General features: G+C 42.1%; 1 protein-coding gene across 1 annotated transcript; it reads left to right on the top strand.

The window, feature by feature from the left end:
- The first annotated feature begins 1,511 nt into the window (after positions 1–1,511).
- Sar1a (secretion associated Ras related GTPase 1A) lies at positions 1,512–16,246 on the top strand. The gene is made up of 7 exons (XM_051186773.1): positions 1,512–1,649; positions 5,739–5,812; positions 5,925–6,044; positions 6,653–6,718; positions 9,584–9,687; positions 12,221–12,352; positions 14,198–16,246. Exons 2-7 carry the CDS (start codon positions 5,755–5,757, stop codon positions 14,312–14,314), a joined length of 597 nt encoding a protein of 198 aa, XP_051042730.1. The 5' UTR covers positions 1,512–1,649; positions 5,739–5,754; the 3' UTR covers positions 14,315–16,246.
- The last annotated feature ends 153 nt before the right edge of the window (positions 16,247–16,399 follow it).

The following is a 16,399-nucleotide window of genomic DNA, read 5'->3' on the forward strand; positions in this document are numbered from 1 at the left end:
GGCTGTGTCTCTTTACCAGCACGAGCCAGGCTGGCCTCAGTTCCAGTGGTTCTTTTGCCTGTGCCTCCTGAGTGCTGGGATGTAGGTGCATTCCACTACACCTTGATGTATTGTTTTTAATTTTTTTAAATTAATTATTTTGTGCCTGTGGTGTTTTGCTTAACATGTATGTGAATCATGTTTGAAGTGACCTTGGGGTCAGAAAGTCCTCTTGAGACTGGAGTTACAGACAGGTGTGAACTGCCATGTGAATGCTGAAGATTGAACCCTCCTTAGGGGAGATGTCACATGTACTTTATTGGTTGGTGACCTCTGTGCTATCTGTATGACTGAGACCACACCAGATTCTCCCTTAGACCCTTAAGCTATAGAACCCATCTTTATGGAAGAGGCCAACATATACATTGCAGAAGAGTTTTGATGTAGGCACAACTTAAGCATTATTAAGATAATTGCTATTAGGAAACTTTTCCAAAATCATGCTGAACTTGAATATGCCTAAAAATAATCTGCCTGGCATCAGACTCTAGAAGTTTGAGCCAACACTGGCTAATTAAGTCGTGTTGAACCATTTACCTCTTAACTTCACATGGGTAACTTTGCCAGCCCTGGTGTTTGCAGAGACTCCGCAACTTTTTATTCGGGTTCTGGCAATTGAACTCAGGTTGTCAATGTTGCATCTTTGGGCAGTGTGATTGCTAATTTTGGCTGTCCACTTGACTACATCTGAAATTAACTAAGGCCCAAGCAGCTTGATACACTTGTGAGGGATTTTTCTTGGTTGGATCATTTAAAGTGGAAAGACTAACCCTAAATCTGGGCCACACTTTCTAGTGGCAGTCCACATAAAAGGACTTGGAAGAAAGAAGCATTTGCTTTTTGCCTATTTACCCTCACCCACACTCACAAGTTCCTTTATTGTTGCTGAGGCATTCCTTCATTGACATTAAAACCTACTTCTTTGGTATTCCAACTCAGACTGAAGACTTTGGCTGTCTAGCAGTTCCCTAGATTCCTAGCATCAGATGAGCCATTTTATGTGTGTTCAAGGGGGCTACTTCATAGAACGGTAACGAGAGCTAAATAGATGAGGCATTCCAAGTACTCAGTGTACTGCTCGGCACTGCTCAATAAACGCTTGCTTCTTTTATTAAGTTAAAAAAAAAAATAAAAAGAAACTATACCAAAACAGGGGAAACCATGACTTGGTGGCCATCCACCTAGGCTGAGGGCACCAAGGTCAGTTCTACCTACATGTGTCAACCTCCACTTCTGCGTCTAGAAACGAACTGAGATTGGAAGCCCTGGGGTGGAGTAGCTGCTTAACTTGGGGACAGAAGTCCAAGCCGCCTGACAGGCACTGCCACGTCTTGCGCTGCTTGAGCGCCTCCAGCGAGAGGGCGGGGCCACGCCCGGAGCGTACGTCTCTCCTTGGGCCCGCCCCTCCGCCGCCTGAGTGGCTGGTAGGACGGTACCTACCGGCGAACGGCGTGACGCCTAGAGGGGGCGAGGCAAGTGCGTGCCCGGAAGTCCCGTGGGAGGGGCGTGACGCACATCCGGCGCGTAGCTGGCGGTCCCGGGTGCTGCTGGTCTGTGTGCTCTGAGGGAGGGTCGCGCCGCCAGCCACCGCGGGAGGAGCCCCTCGGGCCGTGAGTCGGGGCCCAAGCAGAGGACGAGGCAGTGGGGCATTGGGCTCGGGGTGGGCGGCAGCGGAGGTCGGGGCGGGGGCCGTCTCGGAGGGGCTGGGTGGGGGGGAAGTGACACGCAGGCGGTTCCGCGGGCCGGCTCTGGGCGGGGACGGGCCGCAGCCGCGGGGTGGCGTGGCGCCGTTCGGGTTTCTGGAACGGCTTCGTGGCCTCCGTGACCAGGAGCCTCGGTCCTCGGTGAGGCTAGCTGGAGCCCTGGGAGCTCATCCTTGGGTTCTGCAGATCCAGGGGCCACGCAGTACCGAGTGGGTTCTCGAGCCCCACGTTCAGCCTCTGGGCGTCCGACGCCCTGTCTGGAACCCAGTGGTCGCTCCTTCCATGAACATCGCCTCTTTTTATTTTTTTCCTTGTGCATGGGAAAATTCCCTCTCGGGCGTTTATAGTAGATGAGTGTTTTCTTCATCATTTTTGCCCAGGCGAGGTGGTAACTAATTCCCTTTTTCAGTATTCTCCCTTGTTCTGGTGTTTTCTAAGTATCTGGGTCCATCTGCTCAGGTTGAGAGGTTTAGGGTCAATTGGCAGAAAGCTGGTCTTTGACATTTACCCTGCAGCAACGTAGAATTACTTAGGTAATAACCAGCTGCTTTCTACGCCAGGTTCATCTGGAGTCAATAGGTATTAAGTAATGAGTACGCTTTTATTGGCCAGTGGTCATTTTGGGACTTCTCTATTGTTTGTTTCCACCACTCTGGGTATTTGCACGCTTTTACTTTAGGTTCAGGAATAGTGTTAGTTCCATGTTGTTCTTAACAGTCTATAGTTGGTAGAGTAGATGAAGTATAGGAAAGAAATATCCTCTGTGTGGGTGGTAGGTTAGGGAAGTAAGTTTCCTTTTTGGAGGTTTGGTGGTTGTAATTTTACATTAGCAGGAATGGCTCTGGTTTTAGGTGAGAGTTTTAAGTCCTTGGAACTGACACTTTCATCAACACGGTTTTGAACAAGACAGGTCTTGTTAAATGAGGCCAGAGATCCTTGCTTGGTAGATTTGGTGAGAGGATGAAGTGGGAGATATGGGCAGGTACTGTGTAAATTCTAAGGTTGCTGATGGGTGAATTGGTTCAGATCTTGAGAACTCAAGGACAGAGGCCATTTACTCATCTTGGGCAGCAGTACATACAACCCAACTCCTGGGGTCCGGTAGGAGTTACTATTTTTTTTTAACATCACTGAAGAATTCATTCTAATGCTTTTCCTATATCATTTTGGTGGGAAGACTTTATAGGGCTTTTAAGACAAGGATTAAAAAGGAAAATAAGTTAGAAAATCAAAGTAATTGAGTTACCACTTTAAAAAAAAAAAAAAAAAACCTAAGAGACACATAAAATTAACCAGGTTGAGAATACTTGCTTTCGTTTTCTTTGATTTTTTTTTGAAATTGAGTTTTACTGTGTAACCCAGGTTGGCCTGGAACTTAACTAAATATATAGGCAAAACTGCTACAAACTCAAGCTCATTTTCCTGCCTCAGGCTCGCAAGTGCTGTGATTAAAGTTTACAATACACGGCTATGCCCATCTTGTGTGGTTAAAAAAAGTGTAGAAGTACCTACCTATACTATTGACAGCAAACCAGTGCACATGAATTTAGAAGTGTTGGGATATAAAGAGTGGCCGCAGTGGGAGTAATAGCCTGTTAAAGATGGACTGTGCTTCTCCAAGAGTAAAGTGAGAAAAACGAGAGGATGTCTCATTTGGGGAACTGGAGAAGAAAGGTATATTTTATTTACCTGCAGTAAATTTAAACTTAAGTATGTATTTGTTACCGGGCTTATTAAAGTGCTAAGTTTATAGATAAGCGCTCTCTATCTCACTCACTCACTGTGTATGCATGTGTTCTTGGTTGTTTGTCAATGCTAAGGATTAAACATAGGCATGCATGTTAGCTAAGTGTGCCTCCCTAGCACTGAGGTGTGTTCAGCCTCCCCTCCTTATATTATTTATTTATTTATTTATTTTTTTGGGAGATGGGACCTCTCATCATTCAGGCTAGCTTCAACTCACTGTATAGCTGAGGATGTCCTTCAACCCCTAATACTCTGCTTCTGCCTCCTAAGTGCTGGGATTACAGGCATGGGCCATCATGTCTGGCTCCAGCTTCTCTCTCTCTCTCTCTTTCTCTCTCTCTCTCTTGTGAGGCAGGGTCTTTCTGTATAGCTTAAGCTGGCTTTGAACTTGTGAGGTTTTTCATCTTGAACCTCTTGAGTGGTAAGATTACAGGTGTGTACTACCTTTCCTGGCTATTACTTAATATGCTAAATGTGTTCTGTGTGCCACAGTTTTGTCTACTTCTGACCAAAGTTTGTTCTTGTTTTGGAAAAGCTGAATGGAGTAAGCGTGGAGTAGGTTCTAAGGCTTAACCCCAATAATTAGTTTGCTTTTCATCTGGCATATTTAAAGAATGTAGGTAAAGCTTTGCATGGTAGCTATTCAGGATGCTGAAGCAGGAGGCTAGCTTAAGCCTGGTGTTTGAAGCTAGCCTGGGCAAGATCCTGTCTCTTAAAAGAACACACATGTATACCAATGTATATGCAAACATATCTTGTGACTAACAGTTCCTTCAGCTACTGTTTATGACAGTTTTGTTTGATTGACAGTTTTGTTTGATTGCAGTTGGCTGCATCTTGATTAAAGTTTGTCTTAATGGAAAAGTAGTTTTTTTTTTTTTTTTTTCCCTTTGTGCTGAACTGAGGTACTGATGTAAAAATTTAATGTGACCAGGAAATGGATCTCTGAGAGTCTTCACAATTCTTCAGTATTTCTAGGTCCTTCCCTCTTAACTACACTTAGAGCTGATGTATTGTCTATAGGAAATAGAAAAAGTAGCATTGGCGGCTGTGTTAATTGATATGACTATAGACCAGCAGTCCAGTGCTACATAGTTGAGACCTGTCTTTAAAGAACAAATAAAATACTTGTTTGGGATCTCTTGCTATATTATGAATGAGTATTCTTGTTTTAAGAAATTAAGAGTTTAGAAAATGGATATGTACTTAATTGTATTACAAAAGTTTTATATTCCCACATGGTTCTATAAAATAGTATATCTTTTTGTGAGTCAAAACATATCTGCAAAATGGTTAAGGATATTGGTAAGTAGAACTGAACAAATTGGGCTAGTTGATAGATTTGGGATGACCTTTTTAGAACTACATACTTTTCATGCATGATTTTGTTTTAGTTCTTTTTGTGGTTGTTTTGAGACAATCTCTTTATGTGGCCTTGGGTGGCCTAAGACTCACTGTGGACAGGGCTGGCCAGAGATTTTCCTGCCTCTGTCTTCTAAGTGCTGGGATTAAAGGTGAACACCACCATCACTCTGTTTGATTCTGATTATTAAAGACACAGAATTCCTAAGAATGTTGCTAATTGGTAGGCAGCAGTGGTTATCTAAGGGTGTGAATGGGCAGCTTCATGGAGCAGTACATCTCACAGTAAAGGAGGACAGTGTATGAGTGTATGTGTAACTCCTAGTTCTCTGAGTATCTAGATTTGCAGATAAGAGACTCTTAGAGTTTCCCTTCAGAGTGTAAAATCTGTGTCTCAAGGGGGAAGGAGATTAGTTGGTCTTTGCAAGATTGATTTATTCTTGTTGGTTTGTTTTGAGACAGGATTTCTTTGTATAGCCCTGGCAGTCTGGAGCTCACTTTGTAGGCAAGGCTGGCCTGGAACTCAAAAATCTGCCTGCCTCTGTCTCCCAAGTACTGGAATTAAAGGCATGTGCTGCCACCACCATCACCTGGTCCAAGATTGATTTTTATCTTATGTGTTTCAGTGTTTTGCTTGCTTGCATGCTTACCACAGAAGCTAGAAGAGAGTGTTGGATCTCTTAGAACTGGAGTTACAAACAGTTGTGAACCATCATGTGGGTGCTGAGAGTCAAACATGGATCCTTTAGCGGCAACGTTCTTAACTGCTGAGCCATGTCTCCAGCCCCAGACTTTGCTTTCCTAGTCTAGAAAACTTGGGTCTATGAACATGTGTCATGGTCAGAGAATAAGACATGTAGAAAGTTAACGTTTTCATGTTTTACACAGGTTGTAAGCATCAATAATGTCTTTCATCTTTGAGTGGATCTATAATGGCTTCAGCAGTGTGCTTCAGTTCCTAGGTAAAACTATTTTTATGGACTACATTAGAGGTTATAACTACATTTCCTCAAATAATTTCTATTTAAGGGGCCTTTGGTGGGGAGAACATTAAAACGTTCTTTTCTCTTGTAGGACTCTATAAGAAATCTGGAAAACTTGTATTCTTGGGTTTGGACAATGCAGGCAAAACCACTCTTCTTCACATGCTGAAAGATGACAGACTAGGCCAGCACGTACCAACACTACATCCCAGTAAGTTTTAGAATATCATGTCACATTTTGACTGTCAGTGTCATGCGTGGAGGATGAATGAATCCCCAGTTAATGTAGTTCAGTTACTAACTGAGGCCCCTGAAGCAGATTACTCAAGTTAATATGAACACACTTGGGTCACTTACTCTGCATCTTTGGAACTTTGTCACTGACTTTGCTGACCAGTTCTGTAATGAGACACAGCTCCCAATCTGATCTTAGGCAGAAAACTTCTTAGGGAAGAGGGAAATAGAAGCTTTTTAGCTTAAGACTTGTTTTCATTTCTGTGCCCTCTTTAAAATTTTTTTCTTTAAAGATTTATTATGTATACAGTGTTCTGCCTGCCTGTATGCCTGCACACTAGAAGATGGCACCAGATCTCATTACAGATGGTTGTGAGCTACCATGTAGGTGCTGGGAATTGAACTCAGACCTTCTGGAAGAGCAGTCAGTGCTCTTAATCACTGAGCCATCTCTCCAGGCCCCTGTACCCTTTTCTTTACAAAATAAAAATATGATTACATTTGTGTTAGTATCAATTTTTAGGAGTAGCACCTGCACCTTTGGTTGGAAGTTTGTTTGTTTATTGCCTTTTTGGTCATTTTCAGCCTCAGAAGAACTGACAATTGCTGGAATGACTTTTACTACTTTTGATCTTGGTGGACATGAGCAAGGTAAGAGACTGCGTGAGGATGTGTCGTTTAACCTTTTTAAAATTAAATAATTGTGTGTGCATGTGCATGATGATGGGGTGTGCATGTTGTGGAGGTTGGGAGAATTGGATCTTTCCTTCCACCTTTACATGGTTTCTGGGGCTCAAACTCGGGTCTTGAGTGAGCTGTCTCACCAGTGGCCCTCCACCTCCCTCCCTCATTTTACCTTGTAAGTTAGTTGTATTTAGGATTAGCGTTTTATTACTTCAGTGAAGTTACTTCATCTACTTTTCTTTTTGAGACAGGCTTCATGTAGCCAGGGTAGCCATGAATTCCTTCATCTCTGCTTTCACCTCCCATGTGCTAGGGTTACAGACATGTACCACCATGCCTGAGTTTTTCTAATTACAATTGTGTATTTTTTTAAAAGTGCAAATATAGGGAATTTTGTTTACTTAACAGATTTTGTCCTGATTTTCTAGTCTCTTTAATACATAGTACTATTTTATGAATCATTTGTGAAAAGTTTTATCTACTCAACCACATGTATTGTTCAGTAGTCTTGTTTTTTGTTAGCTTGTTTTTTTTTTTTTTTTTTTTTTTTGTAGTCTTGTTTTTGAGACAGGATCTCAATATATAGCTTTGGCTGGCCTGAACTTTATATAGACCAGGATGGCCTTAAAATGTCATGTTTCTATTTAGTTACCATGCCTGTTTTGTGTACTTTATTGGGTAGAACATGAGTATACAGGTGATTATTACTTGACAAGTAATTTTAAATTTCTCAAAGGTTCCCAAAAGAACACAGTATGTGTTTGTGACCCCTGGAACTGTATTTTGTGTGTTCTGCTCATTTGGGACAGTTGGGACATTTTCTGTTACTTTTTTGCTTAGTTCTAGGTCCATTTTGCCCAATTTGGCCTATGTCTCTGGCTCTTAGATTCCTATAAAGTGCTTTCTATGGATATTTGTTTATTTGCTTTTAATTTACACCTATAACTTGTTTTTAAATTACTTTGTGTGAGTGTTTTGCCTGCGTGTATGTCTCTGTGCCATGTGTTCCTGGTGCCCACAGAGTCTAGAAGACGGTATTGAATCCTCCAGAACTGGAGTTGTAGACATTTATAATCTGTCAGGTGGGTGCTGAGAATAGAACCTGAGTCCTCTGGAAGAGCAATCAGTACTCTTACCTGCTGAGCCATTTCTCTAGCCTTGTAAAATTTTTTTAAAAGATTACTTTTATTTATAATTGTGTGTGTGTGGGGGGATTGCATATGAGTGTAGGCACTGGCAGAGGCTAGAGGCATTGGAATCCTCCTGAAGCTGGAGACCTTGGTGCTGGGAACTGAACTTGGGTCCAGTAATATACACTCTTAACCACTGGATCATCTCTCTAGTCCCTGCTGACTCTGTGTGTGTGAGAGAGAGAGAGAGAGAAAGAGGGAGAGAGAGCAGACTCAGCCTGGTCCAGGCCAAAGAGGGTGTTAGATCCCATGGAGCTGTAGTTGCAGACTGTAGTGAGCTGCCAGTGGTGCTGGGAACCAAATATGGGTACTCTAGAGGAGCAGCAAATGTTCTTAAGTACTGACCCTCGTCTCTAAGCAACCCTGAACTGGTTTTGTTTGTTTGTTTTTAACAAATAAATGTTTTTGAATATTCATTCTCTGTGTGTGTGTTTGCACGCTATGGGAAACCTGTGAGTTTAGAGAACACCTTGTGGGAACTGAGTCTTTCCTTCCACTGTGTGGGCTCTAGGGATTAGACTCAGGTCACCAGGCTTAGTGGAAGTGCTCTTACCTGCTGAGCTATCTTGTTGGCTTCTGGCCCTGAACTCTTCATCTTCTTACCTCAGACTCCCAGCTGCTGTCATTACAGGTGTATACATGTAGAAGTTACTACATTATTGTGTGTCTTGATGCTTTTTATTTGCATAACTTTAATATTTTAATTTATAAAGGCTGCACAGGCTTGTAATAAACTGTCAGTGTGTGACAAGGAAGTGAAAGTGAAAGCTGCAGCCTCTCCCACCCTACTTCCAAAGGCAGCCAGGTGACCATGCAGTTCTGCCTCCTTAGTCATACAATGTGGGTATGGTGGCACATGCATGCACTCCTAGCACTGGGGAGTTGAGTGTCAGCTTAGACCACGTGGGAAGATCCTATCTCAAAAAACAAATCCCTTACGTTTTGAGAATGTTGCTCACGGAATTCAATTCTCACCACCAATGCCCTGAAATGATAATATATATATAATCACTTATTGCTGGCATGTTGGTATAGATCTGTAATTTTAGTACTGGGTTACTGAGACAGAAAGATGGAGAGTTCAAGGCCAGCCTAGGCTATACATTGTGGGACTGTGTCTTTTAGAACAATGACAAACAAAAGCACTGCTTAAATATTGGAGACTGAGTACCTGGCCTGAGAGTTTCAAATACCTACCAGGCCTCCCACTCAAATCTGTCTGCACATATGCTCTTTAGCTATTAGGAACTGACACGGGGCTAAAATTCTATGAACAATTAATTCATATTATAGTGTTTTAACTTGAAGGATGCAAACAAAGTTAGCTCCAGGACCCAAACAGGTCAATTTATTATTTTCTGCATTTATAGCATTGGGACTAGTGGAGATTTTGGCAAACTTTAACGAAGGGGACAGCCGTTAAGTTACAGATGGGTATGGAGTTGCTAGGTTCACCCTTTGTCAAGGAAGGAAGAATCTCTTAGCTGTCAAAATTCAGGATTTGCTCACAGGCCATCAATATGTGTCCTCTGTTCTAACTACTGTTGGCCAGGACTTGGTGAGCTCAGCAGTTCTCATTTTATAGACCATTAGGTTATTCACTTGTCAACTGTTTTGTTGATCTACAAATTTTGTCTTTTAGCACGTCGGGTTTGGAAGAATTATCTCCCAGCGATTAATGGGATAGTTTTTCTGGTGGACTGTGCAGATCATTCTCGTCTCATGGAATCCAAAGTTGAGCTTAATGTAGGTTTATATTTTTATATATCTTTTCCTGTCTTGCCCGTTGTTTTAAGAACTACAACTTAGTAGTACCAGTACTTAATGTGGCCAGAGTTCTAGAAGAGAGGATTTTTAAATCGGAGATATTTTTTTTAAAGATGTATTTATTTTTATTTTTTATGTATGTGTTTTGCCTGAATCTATATATGGGTGTTATGTGCTTGCCTGGTGCCTGCAAAGGCCAGAGGAGGGCAGTGGATTCCAGTGCTCTTAACCAACCTCTGATCTATTTCTCTAGCCCAGTGAGATCTAGTTTTTCAGTGCCCTGAGGAACCTCAGCTTGAACTTGAGTAACTAGTTTTATAGTTATTCAAAATTATATAATAAGGTTGACTGATGTCTCAAGTGCTCACAACACTCCTCAGTTCTGCCTGCTGTCCCAGCCTAGTTAGAAATGTTCACTTGTTGTCATTGCTCTTTATGTAGTCTTGATTAGTAAAACTAATTTTATTATTTTGTTTTTTCAAGACAGGGTCTCTCTGTGTAGCTTTGGAGCCTGTCCTGAAACTAGCTCTTGTAGACCAGGCTAGTCCTGAACTCACAGAGATCTGCCTGCCTCTGCCTTGTGAGTGCTGGGATTAAAGGCATACACCACCAATGCCCAGCTTCTTTATGTATTTTATATCTTTGGGTGTTCTGTCTGCTTGTATATCTGCACTCCAGAAGAGGGTATCAGATCCCACGGGACTTCAGTTACAGATGGTTGCGAGCCTCCATGTGGATGCTGGGAATTGAGCTCAGGACCTGGAAGAACAACCAGTGCTCTTAACCAGTTGACATCTCTCCAGCCCTGAGTTTTTATATTTTTGAATCTACTTCTATAGAGTCATGTGATGGACTTTGGTGGTGTGTTAGCACTCTTCAGTTTTTTACCCACTTTCACTTAGGTTTTCTCCTTTGTCAGACTTTGTATAATAATGTTCCTATTCCTTCACCTCTGTTTTATTTTTAAAGTTATTTTGTATGTGTATGTGTACCATATGTATGCCTCTTGTTTATGGAGGCCAGAAGAAGGTGTCATATCCCATGGAACTGGAGTTTCAGAAGATTGTGAGCTGGGTGCTGAGAACCAAACCCAAGTCCTCTACAAAAGCAGTGTTCTTAGTCACTTAGCCATCTCTCAGGTGTTTTAATGTATGTTTCTAATGCTTAGGTCTTATTTTGTGTGGGACTAACTGCTTTCCTTTCCTAAGCTCTAGTTCTCTTTTTCTTTCTCATGCTCATTGGTGTTTCGCTTGCATGTATGTCTGTGTGAGGGTGTCAGAAACCCTGGAACTGGGGTTACAGACAGGTGTGAACTGCCAGTGGGAATTGAACCTAGATGCTTTGGAAGAGCAGCCAGTGTTCTTAACCACTGAACCATCTCTCCATCCTTTACTGTATACTCTTGATTTAATTTTTATTTGTTTTATTAATTTGTTTGGCATTTTGGAGACAGGGTCTTGTGTTGACCAGCCTGGCCTGTTGTTCAGTCTCCCAAATGCTGGGATTGCAGGAGTGCAGCACATGTCCAGCCAGTGTCAGCTCTTGTGCTTGTTCATCTGCTTGCTCCTAAATGGACTAGTCCTGACCTGAAGTTCCTTCTGTCATCATCTGCATGATAGTGCCTCCTGCTGAGATCCAGCCTTACAGTGCTGCCTACTGGATGGTCCTTCCAAAGCGAAGCTATTGATGATCCTCTCCACCATCTGCCATGCAGCGGAATGCCAGAGGGAACTTGTCAAGCACTCCCCTGCTTGTTTCCTTTAATGGTTTCATTTACTTTCAGGGAAAGACACACACTTTCTCCCTGTTCTTCATCAGATGCCCAGTTTTGAAGTCCATGCCAGCACCGTCTTCTCTTTTATCTGATAATATTGTTTTAGAAATTTACTTCAATTCTTCCCAGAATCCTACTTGCACAATCCATTAAATTCTGCTGTCTTACAGATCATCTCATAGATGGGCATGACAGACTGTTTATCAGTTCACTGTCTTGAAAGTGTACATTTGGTGACTTTAGATCTAGTGCAGCTTAAATTTGCAGACTGAAGCTGTGACGTGGGTTGTTGGTTGCCCTCATATTTGCTCTGTTGCTGCACATCTGTGTAAATGTCTTAATTCAGTTAAGCAGTGCTCTGTATGGCTTCTTAAATTCTCATGCTGTTGCAGGGCCATTGATTGAGTCCACTTACCAAGTGGGGCCCAGTTTCTATTCTACATCTTGCCTAGGATTTTGTTCAGGCATGAATTGGGATGTTTCCCTGAACACGCCAGTGTTGACTTTCTGTCCCAGTTCACTGTGGCACTCAGCACGTTGTTTTTATCTAGGTTTGTTAACATAAGTATGAATCCAGGGCATCTCACCTGTGAAGCTCTTGGCACCTAATGACAACATCAGATGCAAAGAGGACTTCATGATGCCTTATAAAACCAAGAGAAGTTGACTCTTATTACGTAATGAGCTTTCATTTTATAAGTTGCTCACTTGGGTTTGTTTTTTTAATCCTGTCTTTAGGCTTTAATGACTGATGAAACAATATCCAATGTGCCAATTCTTATCTTGGGAAACAAAATTGACAGGACAGATGCAATCAGTGAAGAAAAACTCCGTGAAATATTTGGGCTTTATGGACAGACTACAGGAAAGGTAAGAAAAAAGTCTGGCCTGAAGAGGATAACCATAGTACTTAAATGTGGGTGCTTTTTCTTTTCTGTTTCTTGAGACAGGGTCTCTTCAGTGTGGATGTTTTATTAGGGCCATATCCTTGAGCCACCATCCTCCTTCCTCTCCTTTTTTTCTTCCCTTCTTCCTAGTGATACAAAAAAAGGGCTTTGAACCCAGGGTCTTGTACATGCTGAGTAAGTGCTGTACCACTGAGCCATGTTCCTACCTCTTTACCTGTTTTCTAATACCTAATATTTGAAGAAATTGTAGAAGAGACAGTTTTCTTTTAATATTTTATATGTATGGGTATTTGCCTGCATATGTGCACCACGAATATGTAGTGCCCATGGATGTCAGAAGAGGGTGTTAGAGACCCTGGAACTGGTGTTAAAGATTGTTGTTAGCCACCATTGGATTCTAATATTTACTTTTGGATTTAAAAAAAAAATTAGTTATTAATACTATTTTGAGACAAAGTCTGTGTAGACTAGGTTAGCCTTGAACTCATAGAGGTCTGCCTGTCTCTGCTTCCCCAGTGCTAAGATTAAAGGCATGTGCTAGCACAGTTGACGTCTGTTTTTTTTTTTTAAAGAATTTTCTGCTGCTGAGAATATGGCTCAGTAGTTGAGTATGTTTTGCTTTTATAGGGAACCCAAATTTATTTCTTAGTACCTGTGTTGGGCAGCTCACAACCACTTGTGACTCTAGCTCCAGGAAATTTGACATTACTTAATGGCCTCAATGCACACGGCATTCACCTGCACATTACATAATTAAACATAAAAATAAATCTTAAAAATTATTACATATGCTTTCCAAGTATTAAGATCAAAGCATTAGGTTATTCTCAGTGCTTCTTGGTGTTATGAAACTATTATCCCGTTTTGCACATAAGGAAATAGTTTGTTCAGGTTCGCATAGCAAATGGATAATAAAACTAGAAATAGAACTGGAATGTCCTACATCGGTGTGCCCTATAGTGTGAAAAGAAGCTCAGGTCTGGAAAAAGCAGGCTGATGAGAGAAAGAATACAGAAATAAAACCTGGTACTTTGTGTATACTTGGTCATGTATGTAGAGATCTGAAGTCAACTTTGTCATTCTTAAGAATTTGGCACTCACCTATTGAGCTTTTTTTTTTCGTTGTTGTTCATAATTCCCATTTATTTATTGAGATAGGGTCTTTCTGTGTAGCCTTGGATAGCCTAGAACCACAGACTGGATTCTGACTCACAGATCCACCTGCCAGTGCCTCCAGAGTGCTGGGATTAAAGGTGTGCACCACCACGACGTGCTTAGTTCCATAGTCTTCTTTCATTTATCTGTTTATTTCTAGAAATGCATATTCAGGGCAGCAGGGGCTACACAATGAAAACCTACCTTTATTGCACTTATTCTTCTGTGTGGGTGTGAATGCTTCCTCCTCCATTAAGCTCATTTGGCTGTCCTCTTCTGTATGAGTGCTGCATACACATCAGTTTCTTCCCTGCAACCTGACGTTGTTTCTGAATACTTACGTTAATGGATATACCAAAATGTCCAAACTGTTTTGTCTGTCGTAGAACATGCTGGGACCATGGGTTTGTAAAGTTTTCTTCACAGTTCCTTGTCTTAACTGCCCAGGTGAATGTTGAACATTCAGAGCAAATGCTTTTCAGAGACACAGGATGAGGAGGCAATGTGTAGAAGCTGTTCGTTTTTCTTCTGAAGCAGGAGGCTGCAGAAGTCATCTGTGTGGCCAGACACATTTTGCAGTCAATGTCTATGTGTGTTTGTACTTTTGCATGTGGAAGTCCTAACAGGCCTTTCTGGGTTTTTCCTCCCTTAGGGAAATGTATCCCTGAAAGAGCTAAACGCCCGCCCTATGGAAGTATTCATGTGCAGTGTGCTCAAGAGGCAAGGCTACGGCGAGGGTTTCCGCTGGCTCTCCCAGTATATTGACTGATGTTTGGACAGTGAAAATAAAGAGTTTTTCTTCTGGACTGATCCTATTCACAGCTTCCTCATGGACTTTTCTAATAGAACAAGGAAAGCTCTCCAACCATGTCTGGCGTTGAGAAGCCACACATCCCTGTCTACGCTCATTGCCCAGTGGTGACATGTGCTCTTCTCCACTCGTGGGAAGTAACACTGCCTGTCTGCTGAAGCAGGTCAGTGTGCAGGGACTAGGGCTGGCAGGATTTGTCAGGAAAAGCTGGGTGCCATCATGGGACACCTGGAAAGAAAAACACGTCTCACCACTGGTTGATTTCAAAAGAAAGTGATTCTATTTTTTAAAGAAAGTGTTGTTAATGTAATTGGTAACCCTTCTCTAACTTTTTAAGTTCACAATTTACTTGGTCCAGATTTTCTATTCTTTTTTTTTTTTTTTTTTTTTCCTAACTAGTAAATGAAATTTAGATACTTCGTAAAATTTGAACAGAGCTCCGCTGTCTAACTGCCTAGTTGGAGGTGGCACCGGAGCACAAGTGCTAGGAGAGGATGGAGCCTTGGCCTTCACTGGGGCGTCCTCCACTGTGGTAAGGGGAGTACCTCATCTGGAATGGGAAGTGTCATTGTTACATTGTCAGCTTTACTTGCAGTTAGCAGTTTCAGCAGGCCTTGGTTTTATGCTGTTGTGGACTTTTATCTTTCTGTGTAGCACCTTCCTTTTTTCACTGTAGATATAAAAAGTGACTTTTGCCTCATGAAAGAGTTAACATCTCTGGTGTAGACCCACATGCTGAGTGTCTCAAGCTTCTTACCAGGTTCTAGAAGGGTGTGTGTGTAGGTTCTGAACAGGAGGACACAGGTCACAGTCACTGTGACCTCTCTGTGTGCTCTGGTAGTGCTACAAGTGCACCTAGGAAAGACTTTGAGTGGGCTCTGTGGCTTCCACTCCAGAAGTAAGCAGAGAAACACAAAATGGCCTTCCTGTCTGGTTTTTGGCGTCAACTCCCGGCAACAGTGAGCATTGGTGGAAAGCAGCAGCAGCCCTCTAAGGATTATAGCATTTGGTTTACTTGAGTTTTCATGATGTTAACTATATATTCTGTCCTTGTAGTAGATGGAAGGAGAGATTCTCTGCAGAAGGGAGGTTATCTTCTTATTTCCTTTATTGCAACATGGGAAGTATGTTCTTCAGTGGAAATGCTGCTGCTGTTGCTGCTGCTACTGCTGCATTGTGACATGCTTGTGTCCAGCAAGAGGGTAGGGAAGGTGGGTAGCACACTTGGGGAGTGAGTTTTCACTTGTTAGTTTTGAGCATTGAGCATGTGGGACAGTGTTCTCTTACACTGTCAGGTTCCTAATATAGAGGCTTGGTGAGGTTACCTTGTCTGCAAAGTGCATGCCTTGCATTCACCCATGAATAGCTGGAATGAGAACTGTCAGTGTGGAAAGGGTTGTTAAAGCCTTAATGAAGGAATCCAGTTGGCAGTGAGTGAACTAGGCTAGGTTCTGATATGTTTTTCATTACTTTTGGCTAAAGGCTGCCCTTATGGTCTCTGTCCAGACACATGACAGGTATGATTGCCTTAGTATTGGTTTTCTTATTTGTCTTTCTCATTTGTCCCTAATTACCCTGTAGCAAAGCTAGAAGACTGGACTCTGCCCAGGGCGGCTCTTTGTGAAAGTGGTTTATTCTGGCCACTGGAGAAAGAGATGACTGAAAAGTGGCACCAGTCTGTTTCCTGCCCCACAGACAGCATCCTAAATAAGGTGGCCAAAAGAAGCTACCCCAGTGAGCACAGCTCCACCAGAGGGTCAGGACCTTCCTTGTGCAGGGTCTCCGATGAATGGAAACTCTCCATTCTGTTCATCAGAGCGCAAAAGTAAAACTGTCATTTACAAAAGGTCAGTCTGTAGCCGAAGCATTTTAATAAAAAGCTAAAATGAACTTGCCTCTTTTTTTTTTTTTTTTTTTTTTTTTTTTTTTTGCATTGATTTGTTTAGAGTGAACATGCAGTTTTACCTGTGTTAGGAGGGAAAACAAACATTCTTCCTTACACATAGGAACATTTAGAGTGAATGTGAGACTTGAACTGCTACT

This window comes from Phodopus roborovskii, unplaced genomic scaffold (genome assembly GCF_943737965.1).
Source record: "Phodopus roborovskii unplaced genomic scaffold, PHOROB, whole genome shotgun sequence".
Taxonomy (NCBI): domain Eukaryota; kingdom Metazoa; phylum Chordata; class Mammalia; order Rodentia; family Cricetidae; genus Phodopus; species Phodopus roborovskii.